The sequence below is a fragment of the Tachysurus vachellii genome, chromosome 1 (genome assembly GCF_030014155.1).
Source record: "Tachysurus vachellii isolate PV-2020 chromosome 1, HZAU_Pvac_v1, whole genome shotgun sequence".
In the NCBI taxonomy this organism is placed as follows: domain Eukaryota; kingdom Metazoa; phylum Chordata; class Actinopteri; order Siluriformes; family Bagridae; genus Tachysurus; species Tachysurus vachellii.
Window position 1 is genome coordinate 42,464,638 of NC_083460.1, and position 22,223 is coordinate 42,486,860.

At 39.4% G+C, this 22,223-nt stretch overlaps 2 protein-coding genes across 2 annotated transcripts; both read left to right on the forward strand.

Annotated features, from left to right (window-relative positions):
- LOC132842763 (wee1-like protein kinase) lies at positions 1–6,379 on the forward strand. The gene is made up of 10 exons (XM_060865618.1): positions 1–300; positions 644–840; positions 1,490–1,532; positions 2,153–2,322; positions 3,797–4,065; positions 4,152–4,232; positions 4,323–4,396; positions 4,442–4,612; positions 5,460–5,605; positions 5,716–6,379. Exons 1-10 carry the CDS (start codon positions 1–3, stop codon positions 5,864–5,866), a joined length of 1,602 nt encoding a protein of 533 aa, XP_060721601.1. The 3' UTR covers positions 5,867–6,379.
- A 1,573-nt stretch (positions 6,380–7,952) lies between these two features.
- swap70a (switching B cell complex subunit SWAP70a) lies at positions 7,953–21,681 on the forward strand. The gene is made up of 12 exons (XM_060874043.1): positions 7,953–8,154; positions 9,545–9,685; positions 12,077–12,250; positions 12,344–12,571; positions 14,060–14,206; positions 14,280–14,388; positions 15,381–15,562; positions 16,928–17,035; positions 18,182–18,348; positions 18,461–18,659; positions 19,327–19,423; positions 19,681–21,681. Exons 1-12 carry the CDS (start codon positions 8,059–8,061, stop codon positions 19,797–19,799), a joined length of 1,767 nt encoding a protein of 588 aa, XP_060730026.1. The 5' UTR covers positions 7,953–8,058; the 3' UTR covers positions 19,800–21,681.
- The last annotated feature ends 542 nt before the right edge of the window (positions 21,682–22,223 follow it).

The window sequence follows — 22,223 nt, forward strand, 5'->3', positions numbered from 1 at the left end:
ATGCCCAGGATGAGACAAGTTCGCCAGAGGTTAGATTTCAGTCCCGGTGATGAAGACAGCAGCTGTAGAGGAACATCAGAGGACCTGAGTTTTTTGCCACTACTCAGAACATGGGAAGAGTTTTCCAGAATCGGGCCTGAATGTAAAGAACATGAAAAGAACCTAAATGAAGACTTTCTGAGCTCCGTACGATCTCCTGCACTGCAAACAGATAAACCGAGAGACCCAGAGACAGGTAGAAGCTCCTCAGCCATCTCACACAGAGAAACATCTCCATCACAGCAGTGTCTGAGCTCCTCAGCCATCTCACACAGAGAAACATCTCCATCACAGCAGTGTCTGAGCTCCTCAGCCATCTCACACAGAGAAACATCTCCATCACAGCAGTGTCTGAGCTCCTCAGCCATCTCACACAGAGAAACATCTCCATCACGGCAGTGTCTGAGCTCCTCAGCCATCTCACACAGAGAAACATCTCCATCACGGCAGTGTCTGAGCTCCTCAGCCATCTCACACAGAGAAACATCTCCATCACAGCAGTGTCTGAGCTCCGTCAGACGCTACAGAAAATCTGACAATGTATTACGCCAACTTGCTGCAATTCACTGAACGTATTTGGTTTATTTTTGTGACATGTTTATAGGCTAAATCTGATCTCTTTGTGTTTCAGTCTAAAAGAGATTATTCTGCGCAAAAGGCAGAAAATCTGCATTCATCCGTCACTCCAAAATCAGAGATGAAGAGACGAGGGATCAATATAAACCCGTTCACTCCAGACTCCCTCCTGGTCCAGGCCATGAGCGCAAAGAGAAGCCGCAATAACGGATTACGTCCCAAAGAGTAGGTGGATTTTGTGTGTTTATTCACTCAGATTTACAGGAAACCCTGAACAATCTGTCCCTTAACTTGTCCTTTCTTTTTCTTTCTTTTCCTTTATCTTTCACCTTTTGTTGCGTTTGTATCTCTCACTTGGTTTCATCCTTATTTTGAAGGCACAAAATTGGACTTCTTATAAATGGAAAAATTAAAATCTTTATAAAAATCTTATTAATAAAAACCTCATGTGCAGCAATTTACGCATCAATTGGTTAAACAATCATTTCTGTTTATTCGGATAATAATGAAATATCTTTAAACTAACACAAAAAATTGGACTCATTTGTAATTTATTCTCATTATAAAATACATGTTTTGTTCTCATCCTAATGGAATGCTAATCGATTTACTGTATTATATCTGGTGCTTTAGGACTTGATGCTTGTTTCATTTATCAAAAAATAAAGTAATAAAATAATGGCAATGACGTCTTATGTTATAATGTTTTCCTTCGTTGACAAGACTATTAATTAATTAATTATTAATTAGTATGTATTTATTATTATTTTATTATGTATTTATTTATTAATTTGTATGTATTTGTATGTGGATTTTAACAATGGGCTTTTATGCGAATGGATCATTAACGTTTGATCATTTATTTATTTTCCAGCTCATGCGAGGACTCTGAAGAAGAATTCATCCCTCCATTAAAGGTAAATGTTTTACACCATTACACAGTTTTATGTGTAATAAAACTCTTTTCAATCTCTTTTCAATTTTAAATTTTAAATCTCTTCAATTTTAGTGAATGAATAAATAAATACATTTAATGAACTGGTGAATAGAGCAGGGCCTGATTTATAAAGAAATAAATGTATGTTTTAAGTAAAATAAAATATATTTTTTTAAACGATTAACCATGAATATTTATAATTCAGTTCATGCCAGAAAGCATTACATCAAATATTCCTTATACATCATTCCAAAGAAATATTTTTTGCACATCAGAACAAAGTGACTTTGTGTAATTTTAGTAATAAAGCAAAAATATACTCAATGTAGCTCTTTAATTCGTTTTAAAATTTCATTTTAATTCTATTCTTTGCACGATATTTGGGTATATAACTGTAATTAAAGCTACTATTATACACCAACACAAACTTTGTGGAGTTTGTTGATGACCGGATCAAACACCTGATAACGTTATAGTCCATAATACTAGACATGAGACATCACCAAACTCTCCTGAGTCTCTTCAGCTTTTCCCAAATATTATTTATTATTCTGTTATTTATTAGACTGTGTCTGGTATTTTTTTTTGTTTCCTTTACAGAGAAAGAGCGCTGTGGTGAGACAAACATCTCGCTATACATCTGAATTCTACGAACTGGAGAAAATCGCGTCTGGAGAGTTTGGGGCCGTGTACAAGTGTGTAAAAAGACTCGATGGTTGTGTTTACACCATCAAGCGCTTCAGGTCACCGTTAGCGGGTTCTGTGGATGAGTAAGTCTGAGTCCTGAGATCTGTTCATTCTGTTGTGCTGGTCTGCAAAAAAAAAAGGCAAAAACATTAAGGTTGTTGGAGGTTTGAGGATTTTCTATTCACAGAGTTGCTTCTTTTTTAAATAAATAAGAATAAAAATAACAAATATTACAGTAAATCTACCAAAAGAGTACGAGTTAGTAAAACATGTCTAAAAATAGGTTTAATAATCTAGTGACTATATTTAATATAATTTAATTAGCCAAATGCCATTTATTTATCTTTATAGGTATTAATTTGTTAGTTTATTTATTTATTCATTTATTTATCAGCTCTTAGAACATTTAACCAGACAATAAAACTGATTGTTGCATAACTACAGAGAAGTCAGACGAATTCCACATGTTAATTTTCACATCCGCCTCCACCTTGTGTGTGTGGAGTTTGCATGTTCTCCTCGTGCCTCGGGGGTTTCCTCCGGGTACTCCGGTTTCCTCCCCCGGTCCAAAGACATGCATGGTAGGTTGATTGGCATCTCTGGAAAATTGTCCATAGTGTGTGATTGCGTGAGTGAATGAGAGTGTGTGTGTGTGTGTGTGTGTGTGTGTGTGTGTGTGTGTGTGTGCCCTGTGATGGGTTGGCACTCCGTCCAGGGTGTATCCTGCCTTGATGCCCGATGACGCCTGAGATAGGCACAGGCTCCCCGTGACCCGAGGTAGTTCGGATAAGCGGTAGAAGATGAGTGAGCGAGTGAGAGAGAGTGAGTGAATAATTACGTTTTTTCAGACATTTTAAGTATCTCACGTTTTTTCCCCAGATGTCGTGCATGTCTTTAATTCGACGTTTTTTATCACCAAAACAATTCGGTTCTTTTTAACGCCTACATATTTATTTGCATGTTATTTTCTCACAATTTAATCACACGATGTCTCTGATGTCTGTAATTTCAGGTGACAATGTAGTGAGTTTTTTCTCACCTGTGAAACGGACCGTTTCTTTAAATTGTTGAATTGTTTCTCCTGAGAATGTTGTATTGATTGCAGTGAGTTAAACAGACTACTTTTTTAGGAATATGTTATTATTGACCATGAACTCTAATTATGGACCTATAAATACTCTAGCTAGGTTTTACGCATGCAGTGATTTTATATTGCAGCAAGTCGTCAGTCACTGAAACCAGTAAGCGTTTATATCCTATTACTGGTCGCCATGGCAATTACTTTAATCAGTGGGTGCAACTAACAACTAGAATTCCATTTGACATCAAATCTTAAGTAAAACATTTTGGAGAAAGATTTGTTTGTGTATAAAATTCATCATATGATTCAAGATGAAAGAGAAGTAGCTTGTGTTCTTTGCCATCTCCAGTCACATTATCTCTCAGCTCATAGTGACTCTATGCGTATGATGAACTGGTCGTATTCTGGTAGGATATTAGCTGCACTTCTGCACACTGAAAGCATCAAACCGAAATGAAATGTGGATCTCCTAACAGGCAGAAAGCTTTATGGGAGGTGTACGCACATGCCGTGTTGGGACAGCACCACCATGTGGTGAGGTATTACTCTGCCTGGTCAGAGGATGGACACATGCTGATCCAGAACGAGTACTGTGACGGAGGAACACTCGAGCACCTCATCGTGGAGAACCGGAGAACGTCGAAGTTCTTCTCTGAAGCTCAGCTGAAGGATTTGCTTCTGCAAGTCTCCCGGGGATTGAAGTACATCCATGCAGCTTCTCTCGCTCACATGGACATCAAGCCGAGTCAGTTTGAGCTTATTAATAAAATAGACCTGGTTTATCTGGTGTAGTTCTTTCTAAATCATCATGTCCTATTGATATGTTTTTAGGTAATATATTTCTATCAAGGAGAGCCGCCGGTCACGATGCAGACGTCAAGGGATCGAGTGCAGATTTTGTGTACAAAATAGGTTTGTAACAATATTTTTCACTTCCTGTTTTTGTTTGGGAGTTTTTTTGTTTGATTATAATGAATGATAATGCTTTTTTTCCTCTTTTAGGAAATCTTGGTCAAGTGACTCGCATAAGCAGAGAAGAGGTAAATTTACTCCTCTTTTCTAAACCAGTACAATGTGTCATTCATTAATCACTGGCTAAACTAACCACACCGGTCTTTCAGGGCTACAGGAATCTACCTAAAGCAGATATCTTTGCACTTGCACTCACAGTACTAACTGCCTGTGGGGCAAAAATGCTCCCAAAGTTTGAGGAAGAGTGTCGTATCATACGCAGAGGGAAACTCCCAGCTGTAGCTCAAGTGCTTTCAGAAGAATTTCAACAACTACTCAAGGTACGTTTACTGTCTACATGAGAAATATATAACATGGGAAGTTCCCTTTAACAGCAGCAGGTTTATATAAATACAGTATCACTTGACAAAGGCTCATACACACAGATTTATGTGGCGGAAGCTTCAAATAAACTTAAGTTTAATAATGAACAGATTCAATTGTCAAACAAAATCATTTAAAACGGTAGAGACATTTATTTACAGATTTATGTAAGGAGTTCAGTGTCAGCACATGTGAGAAGGGAAAGACTTAAGGGCAGAAAGGAGTTCTGGTTTCTTAGTAACATGATGAACACTTATTAACGTCACAAGACAGAAACAGAGATGTTTTTATGAAGAATGTTTCTCGCTTCTATAATACAGTTTTCACAGACATTAATTGTTACTATAAATGGATAATAAATGTGATGTTTATATATGAATAAAGAGGGGGTGCACGGTGGCTTAGTGGTTAGCACGTTCGCCTCACACGTCCAGTGTTGGGGGTTCGATTCCCGCCTCCGCCTTGTGTGTGTGGAGTTTACATGTTCTCCCCGTGCCTCGGGGGTTTCCTCCGGGTACTCCGGTTTCCTCCCCCGGTCCAAAGACATGCATGGTAGGTTGATTGGCATCTCTGGAAAATTGTCCGTAGTGTGTGATTGCGTGAGTGAATGAGAGTGTGTGTGTGTGCCCTGTGATGGGTTGGCACTCCGTCCAGGGTGTATCCTGCCTTGATGCCCGATGACGCCTGAGATAGGCACAGGCTCCCCGTGACCCGAGGTAGTTCAGATAAGCGGTAGAAGATGAATGAATGAATGAATAAAGAATATTAATTGTTAGTAATTGTTGTATTCCGTATTTATCACAGCTCATGCTTCATCTGGACCCCGTTCGCAGACCTTCATCCTCAGCCCTCAGTAAACATGTCATCCTCCAGCCTGCCTCCACACCGAGTGTCTGCATCCTGCGTGAAAAGCTTCACGCACAGAAGCTCAGAAACGCACTGCTACTGAAGTAAGTGCTGCACTTATTTACAGGTTTAAAATCAACCAGGAATTTCTAATAAATGCTACTTATTTGCTTGATATCTTCTCTAAAGTCACTTTGCTTTTGTGTTTGTCTAGAGAGCTGAACGAGATCCAGTCGGCCACAGAAGCTGCAGAACCGAACGTTTCTTACAGGACCGTGACCTTCTGCAGGGGAAACAAGTGCAATGGATCATCAGAACCAGTCGGGAAAAAGATAAAGCGATCACTCAGTTTAACCATGGCCTGAAATCATCTGAGACCATTTTGTTTGTGAACACTAGGTTCTGAGTGTGAATAGATAGATAGATAGATAGATAGATAGATAGATAGATAGATAGATAGATAGATAGATAGATAGATAGATTGATAGATAGATAGATAGATAGATAGATAGATAGATAGATAGATAGATAGATAGATAGATAGATGTGAATGACAAAATACCACTGTGCTGTAATGTGTGGCGAATTTAACAGCTCTTTCAGTATTGAAGGATGTAGTGGCTTTTTACCATAAATGTAAAAGTCATAGAAAAATAATAGGTATATTATACATATAAAATTTGTCTTTTTTCACTTATGCTGTTTATTTATTAATTGCCAATTTCACTTTATTGTAAGACTTCACAATAAGTTTACAGTATTTTTCTTAAAGATGTAAATTGCTGTCACTGTCATTTTGTGACTTGCTGTGTTTAAGTAGCACTTGAATGTAAAAGCATTACACAACCTGTTCCTGAATGTTTCAGTTAAACGAATTGTTTTGGGCATATTTATAAAAGTCTCCTTCATGGTGAAAGGACTTTATCTGTGCAATCTCAATTTTGTTTGATTTTCAGCAGAGTTTCACTGTGCTGTAATTTTATATAATAAAAGACAGTGTGCACATTTCACCCCCTGGCTGGTCGTTTGTTTGTTCGACTCCTATAGTTGCTTTACAAACTATTCCACACAAAGTAACACCAAAATATAAGTAGGAGTATAAATAAAGGAATAGAAGGAATTTTCAGCTGTGATTTGCAAGGAAGTGTAGAAGTGCAGTCACAGGGAGACTGGGATCAGACATCGCTCGATTAACATCATGGAGAACGTTTATTATACAAGCAAGATTTTGAACACTTCAATAAGAATTTAAATAAAGTAAGTATTAGATTCAAGGAGGCACGGTGTCTTAGTGGTTAGCACGTTCACCTCACACCTCCAGGGTTGGGGGTTCGATTCCCGCCTCCACCTTGTGTGTGTGTGGAGTTTGCATGTTCTCCCCGTGCCTCGGGGGTTTCCTCCGGGTACTCCGGTTTTTCTCCCCCGGTCCAAAGACATGCATGGTAGGTTGATTGGCATCTCTGGAAAATTGTCCGTAGTGTGTGATTGTGTGAGTGAATGAGTGTGTGTGTGTGCCCTGCGATTGGTTGGCACTCCGTCCAGGGTGTATCCTGCCTTGATGCCCGATGACGCCTGAGATAGGCACAGGCTCCCCGTGACCCGAGGTAGTTTGGATAAGCGGTAGAAGATGAGTGAGTGAGTGAGAGTATTAAATTCAATAAGGAAAAGACTATAAAATGATAATAGAAAATAAAAGATAATATTCACCCTTATATCTCCATGGACTTGGTACGAACCTGAGCTCATGTTACTGTGTGGAGTTTAAAATTTGGGGCTGTGGTGGCTCAACTGGTTAAGGCTCTGGGTTGTTGATCAGAGCCACCACTGGGCCCTTAAACAAGGACCTCAACCCTCCCTGCTCCAGGGGCGCTGTATCATAACTGCCCCTGCACTCTGAATCCCAACCTCCTCAGTTGGGGTATGTGAAGAAAAGAATTCCACTGTGCTGTAATGTATATGTGGCGATAAAAAAGGCTTGTATAGTCCCCTTCTATAAGCTGCACATGTCCATGATTGATTCCTGGTTGTCTGGTTTCCTCCCACATCTCCAAAATGGATTTGTGTGTGTGTGTGTGTGTGTGTGTGTGTGTGTGTGTGTGTGTGTGTGCGTGTGTGTGTGTGCATAGTGACCTGAGATTAACTGACCTCTCAGCTGGAAATGCCATGACCTGCTGTGACCTGAGAAACAAAAAACTAGAGTAAATATAAACAGAAGAAATCATAAAAATGGAATTTGGGGGAAACCTGAATGCAAATAGATATATGAAGCAGAAAACATCCATATTTAGTCAATCTTTCTACTTTGTCTCCATGAATTGTTTATAAATAATTTCCATTACGACTAAGAGATTATATTTTAGCTTTGAGTGATAGCACCCAACAAACCCGTCATGTGACGTCGTGCTCGACTGCGTCTCGACGCGCAGGTGTCATCCTACTCACACACACACTCACACACACACACACACACACACACTGTTCACCAGGCAGTGATTATTGTGCGGATGCGCGATCTGGTAGCTGTTTGTGGACGTCGCTCGGAGTTAACAGCCGTAAAATGGTCCAAAGAGACGAAATATTAAAACCCATATGGCACGCGTTCAGCGCACTGGATGTGGACCGGAGAGGAAAAGTGTCAAAGTCTCAGCTGAAGGTAGGAAGTCAAGGAAGAATGGACGTGTTTAGAATTTGTTCTAGTTTGTTTCCTTGTCTTGGAGTAAAGCTGGCGCTGTTAATGTTTTGGAACAGTTTGCGCAAATTCTGTGCGCATTTAGTTGTAAAGCGGGTTTTCCTGCTGTCAGATTGAACCGTTCTGCTTTGTTATAAAGGGAAACAAGAGCGAGATCTTTTTTAAACATCTTATTTCCCCATAAGAAAATGTGTGTCCGTGTTTCTGACAGACTTTTCCAACACATTTTTACAGTAATTTACGCGCGTCACGATCCACTGGCTTGATTTTTTTTTTTTTTTAATAAAAAAATAATAATAATACAAAACTAAATCTTTTAAAAGTTCATTGGATTGATTTTTTTTCTAATTGTCTTTGTCCCTTTAAATCTGGATCATACTGAACTAACTAAACAACAAAACGATCCTCAGAACTTATTAGGCATCATAAATATGTATAACATTAATCTTGACATCTTTGACAACATTTCTGACATACAGCTTCCTGTTTGGTGTTGAGCAAAACCTTATTTATTTGCTGTCACATGAATAAACACATTACATCTAAGAGTTTAGTTCATTACTCATCAGGCTGGAAAATAAATGCTGCCCAGTTACAGGCCTGCGTTTCCAATTGACCTGAATCGACTCTCTTTAATTTTATTTGCATATGAAGTTTTTAACACACACACACACACACACACACACACACACACACACACACACACACACACACACACACACACAAATATCACTTCTCAAATCCTTAAGTATTGGCTTCTATGAAACCAAAAGTCTCACTTCATCAACTTATTTATAGTAATGTCATTTATGCTTGGTCTGTCTTGCACAGATGGAAATACATATTGTGGTGAGGGAAGTTTTTTATATATGAGTAATTTCATCTGCCATCTTGAGATAACACTGAACACCTGCCACGTGGTTTTTGGTTACAAAGTTGGGTAGTTTTCTGATTTAGTCCTACCTAAAGCTTGATCCTGTAGATATGGACCTAAGCACTGCTGGTGCTGTCGTCATAAAAACTATCCTGTTCTTATCCCAGGACTCTAATCCACACTTTAACTCCATCACACTTAATATCCTTCTTCTTCTTCTTCTTCTTCTTCTTCTTCTTCTTCTTCTTCTTCTATACTGTAATGATTTTTAATTCCACGATCCGGCGTCACCCGGAAAAGGACAGGTTCCATTTTGAGTCTGGTTTCTCACAAGTCTTCTTTTTCATGAGGGTTTTTCGTCCAGACCGTCTGCTGGATTGCTCGTTATGGATCATAATCTTCATCAGGATGTATGTAGAGCATCTCTGTGACACTGTTTGTTGTTAAAGTGCTGTTTCATGTCTGCTCTGCCTTGTAAAGGTTCTGTCATACAACCTGTACACAGTGCTGAAGATTCCACATCAAACCTCGGAGCTGGAGGAACATTTCAAGGACAACGATGAGGGTCCGGTGTCCACCCAAGGCTACATGCCCTATCTCAACACCTTCATCCTTGACAGGGTAGAGTCCACCTCGTCCTCTTCCTCTTATCATCATGTTCATCATCACTGTGCTACTGCTGTACTTTTGTTTCTGATTTCTGATGTTTTCATCAAATGGGTGTAATCGTCTTCCTCAAGCCTCTGCCCTTTATCTTCATTCTCCTTTTTCTCCATTTTTATCCTCCTTCCCTTCCTCTTCCTCCTTTTATTTCCCACTATCTTTCTGTTTTTTGTCTTCTTTCTGCAAAAAAAAGTAACTCAAATAATTTGAACAAAACAATATGATTGAAGTAAATTCACTAGTCAGCGGGACTCATGTTGACTGAAATAGAAGGTTTATGCAATAAAAAAGCAATAAATAAGTAAATGAAAGGAGTTTCTTTGTAATCACCAGTTTCTACGGGTTCTAGTAGTAGTTGAGTGTGAGATGATGTTTCTGAGGAAAAAAATATTATTATGTCAATAAATTGTCTTTTAACATCCTTAAAGCACATGCTCATGAATGCTTTAATGATGGAGTAGATGAATTTGTTTAATCTGAGGAAGCAAATCTGTTCACTACTCAATATTATTATAAGTTCATTCATTCATTCATCTTCTACCGCTTATCTGAACTACCTCAGGTCACGGGGAGCCTGTGACTATCTCAGGATTATTATAAGTTCATTTGTTTATTGCTATCAACAAACAGGTGGATTGTTTACTCAAAATTACCCCATAGATATGTCTGTCTGTGTGTCTTTGTGTGTGTCTGTGTGAGTGTCTGTGTGCCTGTCTGTGTGAGTGTCTGTCTGTCTGTCTGTCTGTCTGTCTGTCTGTCTGTGTGTGTCTGTCTGTCTCTGTGTGTGTGTCTATGTCTGTGTCTGTCTGTGTCTGTCTGTGTGTCTGTCTGTGTGTCTGTCTGTGTGTCTGTCTGTGTGTCTGTCTGTGTGTCTGTCTGTGTGTTTGTCTGTGTGTTTGTCTGTGTGTTTGTCTGTGTGTTTGTCTGTGTGCCTGTCTTTGTGCCTGTCTGTGTGTCTGTCTGTCTGTGTGTGTGTCTGTCTGTCTGTGTGTGTGTCTGTCTGTGTCTGTCTGCGTGTGTCTGTGTGCCTGTCTGTGTGTGTGTCTGTCTGTCTCTGTGTGTCTGTCTCTGTGTGTGTGTCTGTGTCTGTCTGTGTGTCTGTCTGTGTGTCTGTCTGTGTGCCTGTCTGTGTGTCTGTCTAAATATTTACTGAAGACAAACATCATGTTGCTGAATTGATGGAAGTTAAAATCATAAAGATGCTAAAATCATTCACAGTGTCAGTAATAAACACGTGTAAACATTACATTGGCTTATGTACAAATCACAGTTGATTTCTTCAATGATTAAATTTGAAGCCATTTACCATAAACAGCTCACGTGAACATTTTCTAATGAAGAAAGTCCCATTAAAGCTCAAACCAAATATCTCTAATATGCAGTAAATCTTTATCTTAACAATAATCATTACATCACAGTTTGATTTTCTGAATTAATTCAGAAGTCATTAACTTCCTTACCAGTGATTTTATAACGTATCATAAAATAGATTTTTTTTAAATAATCGTAAGTGACAAACAAAAGTGTCAGGTTTTAAATGTACTTTACGTAAGAAATCAGTATTAAGTGTTCAGTATTAAGATGTTCAGGTTATTTTTGACCGCTAAATCATTAAACAGGCCACTGACTAATCACAAGATAGGAACGTTCTCACGGTTTTAACTCTTTTTCCTTTGCTTACTCATGTGTGAAACAATTTTTTTCCTCATATGCAGGTATTTTTAGTTTTAAGTTACTTCACTGAAAGGATTTTAGGCATGTTTGAGTTCTTTGAGACTTTTGAGCCGTTTTAAGATTTGATTCTTTTGACGTAAATGAATTGAATTCGACTTTTCACACTTATTCGGTATAATGTCGATCATCTGCAGGCTAAACATTTTGTGTTCAGTTGCTATTTAATACATTTGGTGATATTAAACAAGACTAAAAATAGAGCAAAATCATGAGGGGTTCTTAAATAAATTAAACATTATAATGATTGGCAATGATTAAGTGTAATAAGAGTCTTCAGAATGTTCTGCTACAGGGAAATAATCACACATTCTCAGGGTTAGTCAGTAGTCAAGTCAGTAGTCAAGTCAGTAGTTAAGTCAGTAGTTAAGTCAGTAGTTAAGTCAGTAGTTAAGTCAGTAGTTAAGTCAGTAATTAAGCCACATCGCATCACAACATTGCTGATAATTTTCCTATTAGATGTCCATAAGCATTTTGACAGGTTGTGTTTTTGTTGTGACCCATCAGGTACCACTGTAAATCTTTTTTTTTAATTTTTTTTTTTGTATTTTAGAATTTTTTTCTTTCTAAATGAGAAATCATTAAGGAAAGTAACAACTGAGTGTTTTTTAATCCCAGATCCAGGGCAGGTTTGATTTCATGGAGCTGAATAAAATGTGCTGGACACTATGTGCACCTAAGAACATCACCACCAGCCGTTTGCTCATCTCTGATGGCGATGCTTTGAAAGTCTGGTGTATTTTCAACTTCCTGTCTGAAGACCAATATCCTCTTGTGATTGTAACAGAAGAGGTGAGTAAACACTCGACAACGGGTCTTTTACAATACCCACACATTAATTTGACTGAATTCCGAGAGTCAACTGGTGTGTTGTTCTCACCTGAGATCGAGTATTTCCTGCGGAAGCTGATGGAGGCCGTGAGTGGGAACTGGAACGAGGGCCATTTTGCGGACTATAAGGCCCAGCTAAGTTTGAAGCAGAATTGTCTGAGCGCGTGGGAGTTGATCGAGCTGGTGGGTATGGGCACCTTCACCAAGGGCATGGACCGCCAGACCACCAGCATGGGCATCTCTGAAGTCTTCCAGGAGCTCATTCTGGATGTCCTCAAACAGGTGCGAAATGGTTTGAAAGTGTGTGAAACAAAAGATAGCACACCTTTTAACTAACATTAAAGTATACAACACATAACCATCTGAATGTATGAACCATCTGAACATAAACATAGAACAAAAGGTTAATATAAAGAATAATATAAAGATTAATAGAATACAAAAATTCAAGATTAATATTAGATAGTTTTAGTTCACAATGTGTTTGTATTTATCCCCAATGAGCAAGTCTGAGGTGACTCAGGTGACTGTGGGGAGGAAAAACTCCCTTAGATGGTAAAGGAAGAAACCTTGAGAGGAACCAGACTCAAAGGGGAACCTCATCCTCATCTGGGTGACACTGGGGGTGTGATTATAAATATACAGTCTGATAAATGTTGTGTTGGTGTAAAAGATCACATGGAGTTCACATATTTTTAGTATAGCAGAGTCTAACTGTAACTGTAGCTGAATATACTTTTTTATTACCATGTTTTTGATTTCTCAATTCTGATTGCATTTACATTTACATTTACATCATGTGACAGACCCCCTTATCCAGAGTGACGTACATAAGAGCTTAAATCTCTAACATTGAATACATTAATGCTGGATCACTAAGTCACATATTTAAGATACCATGAGTTTAAAACATTTGTTCAAAGTTACTATGAAAAAGTGTCAAAGGTTTTTTTTTTTTTTTTTTTTTTTTTTTAAATGCAAAAGATAAGGAAAGAAGTGCTAGTTGAAGTGTTTCCTGAATAAGTAGGTCTTCAACCGCCGCTTGAAAATAACCAGTGACTCAGCTGTCCGGACCTCTAGGGGAAGTTCATTCCACCATCTTGGTGCCAGAACAGAGAAGTGTCTTGTAGTAAACTTGCCTCTTACCCTGAGAGATGGTGGAACCAGTTGAGCAGTGCTGGTAGATCAGAGGGTGCGGGGTGAAGTGTGAGGAGTGATGAGGGCTTTGAGATAAGAGGGAGATGGTCTGTTTCTGGCTTTGTAGGCCAGCATCAGTGTTTTGAATCTGATGCGTGCAGCTACAGGAAGCCAGTGGAGGGATGGCAGCAGTGTGGTGGTGTAAAGAACTTTGGCAGGTTGAAAACAAGCCGGACAGCTGCATTGGTCAAAATCATTACTTTATTACTATAACGATTACCTTATCATTGCTATGGAAACATATGATGGACAGAAACGTGCATGGCGGGCATGCTGCATAATCTAAATCTAATAATGCGTTATGTTATTAACTTTTAAACTATTTAAAAAAGAGAGTTGTGGATTGGGTTCCTCACAATATTCAACATTAATCTTTGGCAGAAGGATGAGGAACAATGTGAATATGAGGTTGGAGTCATGTGGCATGGACTAAATTTAGCTTCTTGTTTTACCATTGTAATTGTCATTTTAATATTATTTCTAAATCTTGTGTGTGTGTGTGTGTGTGTGTGTGTGTGTGTGTGTGTGTGTGTGCATATTTCAATAATATTATTTCGTCTTTTCCTTCATAAGGGTTACATGTCAAAAAAAGGCCACAAAAGAAAAAACTGGACAGAGCGCTGGTTCGAGCTGCATCTCAATTCAATCTCGTACTACGTGAGCGAAGACTGTGCTGAGAAGAAAGGCTCCATTTCACTTGACCGACACTGCTGTGTGGAGGTGAGATCTCAACCAGGCCTGCTCTTAAAATGCGATGCTGAGCAAGTGACTGAAGTGTTTGCTTTTTTTTCAGACTTTACCAGATAAAGAAGGAAAAAGAAACCTCTTTATTCTCAAATGTCCAGACAAAAGCCTCGAGATCAGCGCCTCGGACAAAAAGAAACGGCAAGAATGGATCCAGGGTAATGCGACTGTAGTGTTCGAGTGGAAAGCAGTTCTTAATTTAGTACTCCAGTCTTTCCATGAATATTCAAAATCTAAATTGTGCTTCATATTTTAGAAAAACTGCAAAAGATACTGAACATTATATTTGCTACATTATACTGTATCACCAAACGTTTGTGGATGTCTGACCATCGTTATATATGGGCCAGGCTCCAACATCTGGAAGTGAAAAGCCTTCTCGAAGTTGTGGAGCTTCTTATAACAGCAAAGACGAGTAAATCTGGAATAAGAAGCGCAACAATCCTTTATGGCTGTGATGATCAGGGGTGCACAAACTTTTGACAATATAGTGTATCGATTGGTCTCATTACAGGTGAATTTCTGGTATGAATGTTAACCCCGCCCCTAACTTCACCTCCACATCTCGGCAAACCTTAACCTGAACTTAATACATTTATATATAAATTCTGTTGCCCAGCTTGTTTCTGGTTTCTGAGTGTGTCTGTGTTTAAAAAAGAAAACAACATAAATACTTGAGAATTTTAGCTTGGACGTGTTACAATGTGGGGGGGGGTGTCACGGTGGCTTAGTGGTTATCACGTTCGCCTCACACCTCCAGGGTTGGGGGCCTCCAACTTGTGTGTGTGGAGTTTGCATGTTCTCCTCCGGGTACTCCGGTTTCCTCCCCCGGTCCAAAGACATGCATGGTAGGTTGATTGGCATCTCTGGAAAATTAGTGTGTGTGTGAGTGTGTGAGTGAGAGAGTGTGTGTGTGCCCTGTGATGGGTTGGCACTCCGTCCAGGGTGTATCCTGCCTTGATGCCCGATGACGCCTGAGATTTTCAGCACAGGCTCCCCGTGACCCGAGGTAGTTCGGATAAGCGTTAGAAAATGAATGAGTGAGAGTGTGTTACAATGTTCTTTATAACATTGTGTCTGTACTTCGACATGTTAATATCTGATCACATGACGAATATATTTGTATTTTGTGTGTGTGTGTGTGTGCCAGCCATTCAGGACTGCATTAACCGGCTGAGGCAGGGCCTGTCTGCACCCCACCGTGAGGCTCGACAGCATCGCCGGGAACTGCGCAGCCGTCTGCAGACAAACCAAGCGTTACTGGAAGGACAGATGAAGGAGCTACAGCTGGCAAATGAGAAGAAGCAGAGAGAGCTAGAAGCCATGAGGAAGGTACTACAATCATAACGCCACTCACGATCAGTCTTCTAATGATTTTGTTCCTTTGTCCATAAAACCGTTTTTCAATCGTTTACTAGAAATGTTTCCCTGACAAACAACAAAGTTGTCGGTAGTCACAGTACCACAGTTTGCAGAAATACTTACCACAGTTCTTTACACATCTATTAGCTGTTAAAACTGTCACAAGCAATCTGGTACTTCACTCAGTCTAGCAGGCTACAAGATGCTTGCGTTGCTTTCAGCATAGAGTTTGTGGGCTTGTGTCGCTACCGCAAATGATGTTGCTTAGGAACGTTTTACTCTTTAGCTTCTCGTTTGTGATGTCAGAAGCCATCACAGAAGTGTTTAAAGACACAACTACAACACAGTGTACTTTAAAACACTTTAAAACAGCTTTAAACTCAAACAAAACCAAAATGCTAAACCTTTTGTAATTTAGTGGCTGTTACTTTGCGACATCAGCAGCTGTTTTTGGTTAATACAGTTAATCGGTGGGAATTTTGTCACACTGATTTGGCATGTTATTACATTCCTGAGGTACAGTAATACTGATGATTAAAACTTACCACAGACTTCAATATATTATAGTTAGAAATCTGCTTATTTTTCTGTTAGTTTGAGTATCACTGGCTCCAGACTCATTACAACAGAGCACGCTTTCATACAATCAACTTCTCCACCATTATCTTTATCTCTGCTTTTCACTCTGTCCCATGTGTCACGTTCTAGATTACATTATGTGTCCTACGACATCTCACTCTGGTTTACAGAACCTAGAAATCCGCCTTACGTAGCTTCATTTATCACTCAGATCGCGCCGCGGTAATGGGCAGTTTTACACTGAATCAGTGACACTAAATAAATGTAATGCATATGATTGGAAAAAGAAGCGTACATACAAAGTTTGGACACAGCAGTGAGAGCTGTACTTCTGTTCCTAACACAGGGAAGCTGTTTTTGTAAACGCTTAAGTTCCTGTTTTTAGTCGCCTCATCTGTTAAGCTTGTCGTTTCACTTTCAGAAGTGTTTTTCCTCTCCTAACGCTTGCAAATCAAGTTCCTTTTTTTAAGAGTGCAGACTGCAGAGATGCTTATCGGTTTCCTGCATAGTTCTGAAGAACATGTGAAACTACAAAGGTTATAATTAACAGATTGTTATTGTTAATAATTCTCAATTATTAGCCAACAGGAGGAATAAAAGCATCACAGCTACCATAGCTACAGTAACTGGATCTCTGTATAACACTGGGCCATGATGCTGCTAATAAGCATTGATTTGCGCATGTTTTTCCTGATTTAGTTAATAAACCGTTTATTTTTCTTTTACTCCGAAGACTAAGTTCTGTTTGTCTATCAGAATCTGGACGAGGCAGCAGCGAGGGCTTTGATGGAGGAGCAAAGACGAATTCGAACTCAAATGGAGCTACAGAACCACTACAGAATGGACCTGGAGAAAGAAAAAATGGTAACCATGCGACTATAACACTACAATACTCACACACAATCACGCATGCACTCATCCACCTGCTTTAAAGCTGTTAGAAAGCAGCTAAGCTAAGGAGAATCTCGCATCTCATTTGGACCTGTGGGAGTTCAGAGTCTCATCTTTTCTCTGTCTGTGTGTGTTTGTGTGTGCTTGTGTGTGTTTGTGCTGGTGTTTGTGTGCATGTGCGTGTGTGTGTGTTTGTGTTTGTGCGTGTGCTCGTGTGTGTTTGTGTGTGTGTTTGTGTGCGTGTGCTTGTGTGTGTTTGTGTTTGTGCGTGTGCTCGTGTGTGTTTGTGTGTGTGTTTGTGTGCGTGTGCTTGTGTGTGTTTGTGTTTGTGCGTGTGCTCGTGTGTGTTTGTGTGTGTGTTTGTGTGCGTGTGCTTGTGTGTGTTTGTGTTTGTGCGTGTGCTCGTGTGCTGTTTGTGCGTGTGCTCGTGTGCTGTTTGTGTGTGTGTTTGTGTGCGTGCTTGTGTGTGTGTTTGTGTGCGTGCTTGTGTGTGTGTTTGTGTGCGTGCTTGTGTGTGTGTTTGTGCGCGTGTGCTCGTGTGTGTTTGTGTGCGTGCTCGCGTGTGTTTGTGCGTGTGTTTGTGCGTGTGTTTGTGTGTGTGCTCGTGTGTGTTTGTGCGCGTGCTTGTGTGTGTGTTTGTGCGCGTGCTTGTGTGTGTGTTTGTGTGCATGCTTGTGTGTGTGTTTGTGTGCGTGCTTGTGTGTGTGTTTGTGTGCGTGCTTGTGTGTGTGTTTGTGTGCGTGTGCTCGTGTGTGTTTGTGTGCGTGTGCTCATGTGTGTTTGTGCGTGTGTTTGTGCGTGTTTGTGTGTGTGCTCGTGTGTGTTTGTGTGTGTGCTCGTGTGTGTTTGTGCGTGTGCTTGGGTGTGTGTTTGTGTGCGTGCTTGTGTGTGTGTGTTTGTGTGCGTGCTTGTGTGTGTGTTTGTGTGCGTGCTTGTGTGTGTGTTTGTGTGCGTGTGCTTGTGTGTGTTTGTGTGCGTGTGCTCGTGTGTGCTCGTGTGTGCTCGTGTGTGCTCGTGTGTGTTTGTGTGCGTGCTTGTGTGTGTGTTTGTGTGCGTGCTTGTGTGTGTGTTTGTGTGCGTGCTTGTGCGTGTGTTTGTGTGCGTGTGTGCGTGTGTCAGGTGCGGCAGCAGATGGAAGAGCAGGTGGATCAGATGTCCGTCGAGCTCAAGTTGTACCTGCAGCGTGTCCAGGAGCTAGAGGACATGTATCGTCGTCTGGAGGAGGCGCTAGAGGACGAGAGACAGATGAGACAAGACGAGGAGAATCTACGCAAACTACAGGGCAGGTACTACACATAACACTCTCACACAACTACTATATCTATATGTTATGTAACTTGAGTCAGAATGTTTTGTAATCACTGTGTGTGTGTGTGTGTGTGTGTGTGTGTGTGTCAGGTTGCTGGATGAGGAGGTGAAGAAGCGTGCTGAGCTGGAGCAGATTCACCTGCAGCAGAATCAAGCCATCAGTCAGACGAAGCAGGAGAAAGAGCAGCTGGAGCAGCAGAAATCAGAGCAGGACCGAATCCTGCAGGTGGCAATGCAGCAACTGGAGAGTCTCGAACAGCAGAGACAGGGGGCGCTAGAGGAGTACGAGGTCAGTTCCTTCACACACAGACACACACACACTGATTACATCTGGTTATTTTAATGTGTCCTGAGTATCAGGATTATACCCAAATACATAGTATTCACTTCAGTATTCATCTTCAGAGAATGTTATAAACGGACAACGTGCGACTCCGTAATCGCTGTAGTAGTGAACGACGCATAAAATAAAAATGATTTTTTTTCCATTGGTTAGTTTCATTTCACTTCCTATATTTAATGGTGTTGTGTGGTTTCTGTGTGTAGGACTGTTTTTCCTGTATGTATTTGTTCTTTGTCACCATCTCACGGCCTTTCTATTCATTAGCGTACAACTGACAAATGATGTGAAAGTTAAAAGTATTTTTTTATGTTTGAGACCCTATACCTGTACTACGGATCCTTTTTAAATACACATTTAATTAAGACTCGCATTGCCATGATGCAAGGCATCTCGTTAGTTCGATCAGAACAAATGTGTAGCCCCGCCCCCTTTTATTTAAAAGATTAAAAGTTGTAGAATGGACTATACGTGTTCTGGTGTCTTGCATTGGCACGTCCACACGTTATGTTAATTTTTCCTTTAGTGTCATCTGATTGGACATTCAGGTTGTTTTAAAGATGACACATTATTGTTGAAACATAATGACGCTCGATGCGTGTGAATGTTTTCTCAGGCTGTGAAAAGGAAACTTGAGCAGGCGACGAACAAAACGAAGAGCTGGAAGGATAAAGTGGCACAGCATGAAGGGTTAATTCGCCTCATCCAGCCAGGTGAGAGATCCGCTTTATCGGAGTCTACTTTACTATTATTCCGCTATCTGGTTAGATGCTACGCTTTTTGTTATGCTACAGTACTACTTACTTTATAATGACATGCAAAGTATTAAAAGTACAAGTATTATACTCTTTATAATGACAACAAGGTTAAATCTTGACTAACTCAATTTTATCAAACGATTTGATTGATTTTATACTTACTTTACAGCTGCATCAGGCAACAGTTATAAATAAGATTTCCCATTTTTCAGGGAATAAAGGTCCTCAGAAAATGACTAACTGGGGTGCGGCCGCGTTTACGGACAAAGAACTGGAAATGAGAGAGAAGATTTGGCAAGAAAAAAAGAACAAACCAGACAGTGCTGTATAATCTATATTACATCATTTTTAATGCACATGTACAAATGCCTCTAGAACGGATTTGTACGTTCCTGAGATGGTTGTGCTTTTTTCTTTTCTTTTTTTCTTGTAATTCTGTTTTTTTTTTTTTTTTTAATTTAATTTAATTTCCATTATAATAATTTTACATTGTAATTCTTTTTTTTATTATTTTATTTAATTTCCATTATAATAAATTTACATTACAAGTACAAACAAAAAAACAAAACAAAAAGCTCCAAGGAAAAGGGAACACCACAATCTCACATTTGTATATCAAACAGGACGACGCCATAACAGACCGTAGTAGGGATAGAAAAAACATAGAGAATAAAGAAGAGAACAAAGAAATGATGATACATTATGAACGTTACGTAGCTCTGGTGAACCTTATGATATAACAGAGTGAAGATGAGGTTCCAGATAGATCAGGTATGGAGTCACGAATCCAATTAAGAAATAGGAAAGAATATTATATCATTTCTTATTAGCAGATAAAACAATACGTTCATGAGATATACAGTAGCACCAATGAGACTGGGTCAAAATCCAACTTCATATTAATGATCTTTTCTATTACCCCAGCACAAAAAAACCAATACCGTTTGGCTGCAGTGCCTCAGTCTGTCACATAATGTGTTAGATGAACTACTTTAATTTTACATTTTAAACACTGGTGACCGAGAGGAATTAAAAAATGCCTTCAGTTAGGAGAAATATGGGGTCTGTGTATGACTGTAAATTGTATTTCTCTTGTCCGTGTACATACAGATATTTTCTTAGCATAAGACCAAAGGTCATCTTGTGTCTCCTCATCAATATCATTAGTTAACTCTTTTTTTTTTTCCCCATTTAGTTCTAATTCTTTGTGTGTCAGCGAAAGAGACTGAACACAGTACAACACACTGAACCATAAAATCAACTCAAAGACATTTTTCCTGATGATAAAAACAATTCCTAAAAAGTGTGAGGAAATGAATGTTGATTTAACTTCATAAATGAAATGAATCTTCTGTTTATAAACACATCACCAAGCCTATAAGTCCTAAATTACACCACTGTTTAAAACCATCATCCTAAGGTCCTGGGATAAAGTCAGGATTGTTTAATATTGGGGTAAAAAATAGAAGTCAGAAGTCATTTAGATCTAACTTCAAGCCTACAGACCGATCACCAGACTTTCAGAATATTAACTATAATCGGATTTTTAAAAAAAAGCTCTTAAAAAAAAAAAAAGAAGAGCTCTTAAAGGTTGTGAAAAAGAAGATTCAATGTTTAGACATTAGTGTAAAGTACAGGAAGAATCATTCCTGACTCATTCTGCACTGTATCTCAGGTGATAACTTCTCTGATACTGTTTAATAATCAGAAAATCCAACCCTCCCTCAGAACTTGTCAGATAAAGTACTGACATTTTTACCCTAGTTTTACATTTACTCCATATAAAGGAACTCAACCAGCTATCCGGGCCAATTAATGTCCTATTTAATAGTCTGGGTAAAAGTGCTCTCTGAACTAGCCATGACACCGACATGGAGCTCCACCACTCTAAGTGTAAACATACTAAGCAATGTGTCTATAAACAGCTCTTAAAACTTCTTGAGGAACTCGCTGCATAACTAAGCTAGATGTGATGACTTACCATGCTTTAGAGCATTAACAGCATGACTAACCTCCTGTCTAGTAACAAGGCCATAGAGATTCCTTTTGTGTAACTGAAAGTGTTGGGAAAAAGTCAGCCATTTGTTTGTCACCTGTTAACTCAGAAGAATATAGATTTATATAAAAACTCTCTAAATAAATTATTAATATTCTTATCATGGAAAATGTTATCATCTGTGCCAACAATAATATCAATAAACTGAGATACTGCACGTTGTTTGACGTTGTTTACAATGTACGCTAGAAATCTCCCGGGCTTGTCTCCATGCTCAGGAAAATATTTGTTCTGAGTGTCTTATTTTCTTCAGTGAGTCTACAGTAGAGCTTCTCTAATTGTTGTAACTCTTTAAATAACTGAGAAGGATTTTTTTAATACATTTTTTACTTAACCATTAGGTGAGCCATTAAGGGGGACGTGGTAGCCTAGTGTTTAAGGTGTTGGACTACCGAAAAAGAAGGTTGTGAGTTCGATTCCTACGTCCACCAAGCTACCACTGCTGGGCCCCTGAGCAAGGCCCTTAACCCTCAATTGCTCAGTTGTATAAAAAATGAGATAAAATCTAAGTGGCTCTGGATATAAGGGCGTCTGCTAAATGCTGTAAATGTTGTTATGTTAAATGATTAAGGCCATTTGATTCGCCGTTCTCTGACACTTTTTTGAGGAATTATATGAAATAATTAGACCCTTGTAAGGGGGGCACGGTGGCTTAGTGGTTAGCACGTTCGCCTCACACCTCCAGGGTCGGGGTTCGAT

Excerpts from the sequence above, each read along its gene's own strand:
- swap70a (XM_060874043.1), top strand. The coding sequence starts at position 8,059 with ATGGTCCAAAGAGACGAAATATTAAAACCCATATGGCACGCGTTCAGC. Across the intron at positions 8,155-9,544 it reads TGTCAAAGTCTCAGCTGAAG|GTTCTGTCATACAACCTGTA; the intron begins GTAGGAAGTCAA and ends TGCCTTGTAAAG. Across the intron at positions 18,660-19,326 it reads GGGCGCTAGAGGAGTACGAG|GCTGTGAAAAGGAAACTTGA; the intron begins GTCAGTTCCTTC and ends ATGTTTTCTCAG.
- LOC132842763 (XM_060865618.1), top strand. The coding sequence starts at position 1 with ATGCCCAGGATGAGACAAGTTCGCCAGAGGTTAGATTTCAGTCCCGGT. Across the intron at positions 301-643 it reads AGCAGTGTCTGAGCTCCTCA|GCTAAATCTGATCTCTTTGT; the intron begins GCCATCTCACAC and ends ACATGTTTATAG. Across the intron at positions 841-1,489 it reads AACGGATTACGTCCCAAAGA|CTCATGCGAGGACTCTGAAG; the intron begins GTAGGTGGATTT and ends TTTATTTTCCAG.